Source organism: Ascaphus truei, chromosome 22 (genome assembly GCF_040206685.1).
Source record: "Ascaphus truei isolate aAscTru1 chromosome 22, aAscTru1.hap1, whole genome shotgun sequence".
In the NCBI taxonomy this organism is placed as follows: Eukaryota; Metazoa; Chordata; class Amphibia; order Anura; family Ascaphidae; genus Ascaphus; species Ascaphus truei.
Window position 1 is genome coordinate 620,001 of NC_134504.1, and position 7,500 is coordinate 627,500.

Consider the following 7,500-nt stretch of genomic DNA (forward strand, 5'->3'; position numbering starts at 1 on the left):
AACATTACTGCACCTCAGCGATCCTTTTATATCTATCCAATGTCTAATGTAACATTACTGCACGTCAGCGATCCTTTTATATCTACCCAATGTCTAATGTAACATTACTGCACGTCAGCAATCCTTTTATATCTATCCAATGTCTAATGTAACATTACTGCACGTCAGCGATCCTTTTATATCTACCCAATGTCTAATGTAACATTACTGCACGTCAGCGATCCTTTCATATCTACCCAATGTCTAATGTAACATTACTGCACGTCAGCGATCCTTTTATATCTACCCAATGTCTAATGTAACATTACTGCACGTCAGCAATCCTTTCATATCTACCCAATGTCTAATGTAACATTACTGCACGTCAGCAATCCTTTTATATCTACCCAATGTCTAATGTAACATTACTGCACGTCAGCGATCCTTTCATATCTACCCAATGTCTAATGTAACATTACTGCACGTCAGCGATCCTTTTATATCTACCCAATGTCTAATGTAACATTACTGCACGTCAGCGATCCTTTTATATCTACCCAATGTCTAATGTAACATTACTGTACGTCAGCGATCCTTTCATATCTACCCAATGTCTAATGTAACATTACTGCACGTCAGCAATCCTTTTATATCTACCCAATGTCTAATGTAACATTACTGCACGTCAGCGATCCTTTTATATCTACCCAATGTCTAATGTAACATTACTGCACGTCAGCGATCCTTTCATATCTACCCAATGTCTAATGTAACATTACTGCACGTCAGCGATCCTTTTATATCTACCCAATGTCTAATGTAACATTACTGCACGTCAGCAATCCTTTTATATCTACCCAATGTCTAATGTAACATTACTGCACGTCAGCGATCCTTTCATATCTACCCAATGTCTAATGTAACATTACTGCACGTCAGCGATCCTTTTATATCTACCCAATGTCTAATGTAACATTACTGCACCTCAGCGATCCTTTTATATCTACCCAATGTCTAATGTAACATTACTGCACGTCAGCAATCCTTTCATATCTACCCAATGTCTAATGTAACATTACTGCACGTCAGCGATCCTTTTATATCTACCCAATGTCTAATGTAACATTACTGCACGTCAGCGATCCTTTTATATCTACCCAATGTCTAATGTAACATTACTGCACCTCAGCGATCCTTTTATATCTACCCAATGTCTAATGTAACATTACTGCACGTCAGCAATCCTTTCATATCTACCCAATGTCTAATGTAACATTACTGCACGTCAGCGATCCTTTTATATCTACCCAATGTCTAATGTAACATTACTGCACGTCAGCGATCCTTTCATATCTACCCAATGTCTAATGTAACATTACTGCACGTCAGCGATCCTTTTATATCTACCCAATGTCTAATGTAACATTACTGCACGTCAGCGATCCTTTCATATCTACCCAATGTCTAATGTAACATTACTGCACGTCAGCAATCCTTTTATATCTACCCAATGTCTAATGTAACATTACTGCACGTCAGCAATCCTTTCATATCTACCCAATGTCTAATGTAACATTACTGCACGTCAGCGATCCTTTTATATCTACCCAATGTCTAATGTAACATTACTGCACATCAGCGATCCTTTTATATCTACCCAATGTCTAATGTAACATTACTGCACGTCAGCAATCCTTTTATATCTACCCAATGTCTAATGTAACATTACTGCACGTCAGCGATCCTTTCATATCTACCCAATGTCTAATGTAACATTACTGCACGTCAGCGATCCTTTTATATCTACCCAATGTCTAATGTAACATTACTGTACCTCAGCGATCCTTTTATATCTACCCAATGTCTAATGTAACATTACTGCACGTCAGCAATCCTTTCATATCTACCCAATGTCTAATGTAACATTACTGCACGTCAGCGATCCTTTTATATCTACCCAATGTCTAATGTAACATTACTGCACGTCAGCGATCCTTTTATATCTACCCAATGTCTAATGTAACATTACTGCACGTCAGCGATCCTTTTATATCTACCCAATGTCTAATGTAACATTACTGCACGTCAGCAATCCTTTTATATCTACCCAATGTCTAATGTAACATTACTGCACGTCAGCGATCCTTTTATATCTACCCAATGTCTAATGTAACATTACTGCACGTCAGCAATCCTTTCATATCTACCCAATGTCTAATGTAACATTACTGCACGTCAGCAATCCTTTTATATCTACCCAATGTCTAATGTAACATTACTGCACGTCAGCAATCCTTTTATATCTACCCAATGTCTAATGTAACATTACTGCACGTCAGCGATCCTTTTATATCTACCCAATGTCTAATGTAACATTACTGCACGTCAGCAATCCTTTTATATCTACCCAATGTGTAATGTAACATTACTGCACGTCAGCGATCCTTTCATATCTACCCAATGTCTAATGTAACATTACTGCACGTCAGCAATCCTTTTATATCTACCCAATGTCTAATGTAACAATACTGCACGTCAGCAATCCTTTTATATCTACCCAATGTGTAATGTAACATTACTGCACGTCAGCGATCCTTTTATATCTACCCAATGTCTAATGTAACATTACTGCACGTCAGCGATCCTTTTATATCTACCCAATGTCTAATGTAACATTACTGCACGTCAGCAATCCTTTTATATCTACCCAATGTCTAATGTAACATTACTGCACGTCAGCGATCCTTTTATATCTACCCAATGTCTAATGTAACATTACTGCACGTCAGCGATCCTTTTATATCTACCCAATGTCTAATGTAACATTACTGCACGTCAGCAATCCTTTTATATCTACCCAATGTCTAATGTAACATTACTGCACGTCAGCGATCCTTTCATATCTACCCAATGTCTAATGTAACATTACTGCACGTCAGCGATCCTTTTATATCTACCCAATGTCTAATGTAACATTACTGCACGTCAGCGATCCTTTTATATCTACCCAATGTCTAATGTAACATTACTGCACGTCAGCGATCCTTTCATATCTACCCAATGTCTAATGTAACATTACTGCACGTCAGCGATCCTTTTATATCTACCCAATGTCTAATGTAACATTACTGCACGTCAGCAATCCTTTTATATCTACCCAATGTCTAATGTAACATTACTGCACCTCAGCGATCTTTTATATCTACCCAATGTCTAATGTAACATTACTGCACGTCAGCGATCCTTTCATATCTACCCAATGTCTAATGTAACATTACTGCACGTCAGCGATCCTTTCATATCTACCCAATGTCTAATGTAACATTACTGCACGTCAGCAATCCTTTTATATCTACCCAATGTCTAATGTAACATTACTGCACGTCAGCAATCCTTTTATATCTACCCAATGTCTAATGTAACATTACTGCACGTCAGCAATCCTTTTATATCTACCCAATGTCTAATGTAACATTACTGCACGTCAGCAATCCTTTCATATCTACCCAATGTCTAATGTAACATTACTGCACGTCAGCGATCCTTTTATATCTACCCAATGTGAATTAATTGCTTGATTCACATTTGTGAGTAAATTGTTCCCACATATTTAATCTTTAATGTGTCTCTTGTAACATCTCCTCATTTATTCACCATAAATATTGTTAATATGCTTACAGGCCAGGGGCTCTACGCTGGAGGATATATTGAACATGTGGACTAAATATAAAAAAGAGTGCATAGAAAACTTGGAATATGAAAGAAGTTTGACAACTGGTAAGAGACATAAAACAAAGAGACAGCTTTGTGTCCCTCTACCTGCAGGAAAAATGCAATGTCCCAAACAGGGGCGTAGCTAGACGTGAGCGGGCTCGCGGGATATAGCTATGCCCCTGCTCCCAAACCCCCTGCTCCCAAACCCCCTGCTCCCAAACCCCCTGCTCCCAAACCCCCTGCCCCCAAACCCCCTGCTCCCAAACCCCCTGCTCCCAAACCCCCTGCTCCCAAACCCCCTGCTCCCAAACCCCCTGCTCCCAAACCATGTTACATTGACATAACAAATACATTGTGACCTCTCTCTCTCTGTATCCATCCAACTTTCTGTTCATCTATTTGTCTATCAATCTGCACTGCACACACAAAAAGAAAACAGGACAGGTGCAGCCTTCACAGTGCAGTCATTTTATAGAAAAGATCAAGTCAAATAGGTGTAGGAGTTTGCACTCAAACATAGGTATGAGAAAAGCCCGTAGCTATGCCACAGAAACCTCCAAACTGACGATAGCAGATGCTAACTACACATAGTTCTGTCTGTAGTGGGGTTACGACCTCATACTCTCAATCTGCCATGCGCAAACTTTTTGAGGGGTGATGTTAAATGATATGTTTTGCTTTGTTTCAGGAATATATTGCAATGGAACATTTGATAGGTTTGCGTGCTGGCCGTCTTCTCCCCCAGGAAATGTATCGATTCCTTGCCCGTCGTATCTACAATCGGTGAAGCAAGGTAATGGGATCAGGCGCTACTTAGGCCCTGGGGTTATTGGTGGATCAGGCTTCTTGTTGAGCAGGGGTTGTGGATGGGCCTCTTATTGAGCAGAGGATCTGGTGGTAGCCGGGCTTATTATTGATCGGTGGAGGGTGGCTGAATGACTCTTGATGTTCAGTCTGAGATACCTGGCCCAGCTTTCCGCTACCTGAATAGGTACTATGTAATTGGCGGATTTAAAGAGAGTCACCTTGTTTATATTGTGCTGAATGTTTGCCATTGTATTATATTATAATGGATATATGAGGCAATTTGACTGGCTGTTTTCCTACCTTTTTTAACGCCCCACACTTCGTTTGATTCCCATATTTAGGATGCTTTCAGGTCTTTCCCATGCTGCTTTGAATTCATTTGTTGTACTGTATGTCCATCTCTTCTATTCCAAAGATCCACTAGAATGTGACTGTACTAATCTGATGCCTCCATATATCTCTGATCCCCCCGAGCCTGCTCATTTCCAGTATTCCTCTTTCTATAAAGATGTTTCCGCTTTATACCGAATTCACGCCCACTATATACAGTATCTGAATATTCCTTTCATGCTTCCCCCTCTTCCCTCGTGTACATGCTGATATTCGCATTTACAATATATTAATGGCTGCGGAAAGTATTGCACATATTCGTTTAAAATGAAAGCTGGGATGGGGTCTTGGGGTATTCGTTTTACCTCTAAAAATATTCCAGGTTTTACCTAAGGTCCGTTTGGTTCATTTGGCAATATGTGAATTTTCTCGTTAAATATATACTGATGAACCCAGAGTAAGTTTCTCCTCTGCCATGGAATGCCGCGGTGACCTGATTGCGCGGAGAAGAGCCGCGTGTAGCGTGTTAGAAAACATTCACTACCCGCGGCATAATGCCTTTTTTCCCCTCTGGGGAAGGGGAATCTTTGTGTATACATATAGATGTATGTGTGTGTATACTGTACATATACATAGGTGTGTGTATACATATAGATGTATGTTTGTGTATACTGTACATATACATAGGTGTGTGTATACATAGATGTGTGTGTGTGTGTGTGTGTGTGTATACATATACATAGATGTGTGTGTATACATATACATGTGTGTGGCACGTGTATGTTAATCTATTTGTATGCAATATAAATATATTCTGCAAATAGTTGGCATCTTTATTAAATGATTACAAACTTTATTTTACCTACGGGCAATGCCCAATATCCATAGGATTAAGTTACCTACGGGCAATGCCCAATATCCATAGGATTAAGTGGCAGTGATAAGTCACAATATAAAAATATCCCCCATAACGCCTTATCCGGAGCAATAACTATGGATACATCTGTTATATACTGTATGTGTGTGTGTGTATATATATATATATATATATATATATATATATATATATATATACATATACATATACATATAGAGAGAGAGAGAGAGAGAGAGAGAGAGAGAGAGAGAGAGAGAGAGAGAGAGAGAGAGAGAGAGAGAGAGAGAGAGAGAGAGAGAGAGAGAGAGAGAGAGAGAGAGAGAGAGTGAGTGAGTTTGGGACTTCACAAAAATAGCTTCCCCCTCCCTCCATTATTTGAAGTGGTTTAGCTCATGGATATGAGGGAATGGTTTACAGAATACGAGAACCTGCATAACCGAGAGCAAAGGCTCTTCTCGCAGCTACTAGAATATCTCCCTATGTATACCTTGGCCGGAAAGTACAAATGGATGGGAACCTTTTGAATGAAGAGAGTGAAGATGGGATGGAACATTTGGAAGATACAAGACAATCTTTTAAGGGAACTTTCCATTGTGCCTGAAGGGGAAAGTTTTTGCCCCGTGTGTTCTGCCCGGGCTCACGTATGGATGTGACCCGTGTATTCTGCCCGCGCTCACGTATGGATGTGACCCGTGTATTCTGCCCGCGCTCACGTATGGATGTGACCCGTGTATCCTGCCCGGGCTCAACGTATGGATGTGACCCGTGTATCCTGCCCGTGCTCACATATGGATGTGACCCGTGTGTTCTGCCCGTGCTCACGTATGGATGTGACCCGTGTGTTCTGCCCGTGCTCACGTATGGATGTGACCCGTGTATTCTGCCCGTGCTCACGTATGGATGTGACCCATGTATTCTGCCCGCGCTCACGTACAGATGTGACCGGTGTATCCTGCCCGTGCTCACGTATGGATGTGACCTGTGTATCCTGCCCGTGCTCACCTATGGATGTGACCCGTGTGTTCTGCCCGTGCTCACGTATGGATGTGACCCGTGTGTTCTGCCCGCGCTCACGTATGGATGTGACCCGTGTGTTCTGCCCGTGCTCACGTATGGATGTGACCCGTGTATCCTGCCTGTGCTCACGTATGGATGTGACCCGTGTATCCTGCCCGGGCTCAACGTATGGATGTGACCCGTGTATCCTGCCCGTGCTCACATATGGATGTGACCCGTGTGTTCTGCCCGTGCTCACGTATGGATGTGACCCGTGTGTTCTGCCCGTGCTCACGTATGGATGTGACCCGTGTGTTCTGCCCGTGCTCACGTATGGATGTGACCCGTGTATCCTGCCTGTGCTCACGTATGGATGTGACCCGTGTATCCTGCCCGGGCTCACGTATGGATGTGACCCGTGTGTTCTTCCCGTGCTCACGTATGGATGTGACCCATGTATTCTGCCCGCGCTCACGTACAGATGTGACCGGTGTATCCTGCCCGTGCTCACGTATGGATGTGACCTGTGTATCCTGCCCGTGCTCACCTATGGATGTGACCCGTGTGTTCTGCCCGTGCTCACGTATGGATGTGACCCGTGTGTTCTGCCCGCGCTCACGTATGGATGTGACCCGTGTATCCTGCCCGCGCTCACATATGGATGTGACCCATGTGTTCTGCCCATGCTCACGTATGGATGTGACCCGTGTATTCTTCCCGTGCTCACGTATGGATGTGACCCGTGTATCCTGCTCGTGCTCACGTACGGATGGGACCTGTGTATCCTGCCCGCGCTC

At 42.3% G+C, this 7,500-nt stretch overlaps 1 protein-coding gene across 1 annotated transcript in view; it reads left to right on the forward strand.

Annotated features, from left to right (window-relative positions):
- Positions 1-7,500, forward strand: part of GLP2R (glucagon like peptide 2 receptor) — a 78,730-nt gene that overhangs the window by 29,381 nt on the left and 41,849 nt on the right. Inside the window, exons 2-3 of the mRNA XM_075579595.1 lie at positions 3,660-3,756; positions 4,382-4,486. Coding sequence (XP_075435710.1) covers positions 3,660-3,756; positions 4,382-4,486 — 202 coding nt within the window. The remainder of the gene's footprint in view (positions 1-3,659; positions 3,757-4,381; positions 4,487-7,500) is intronic.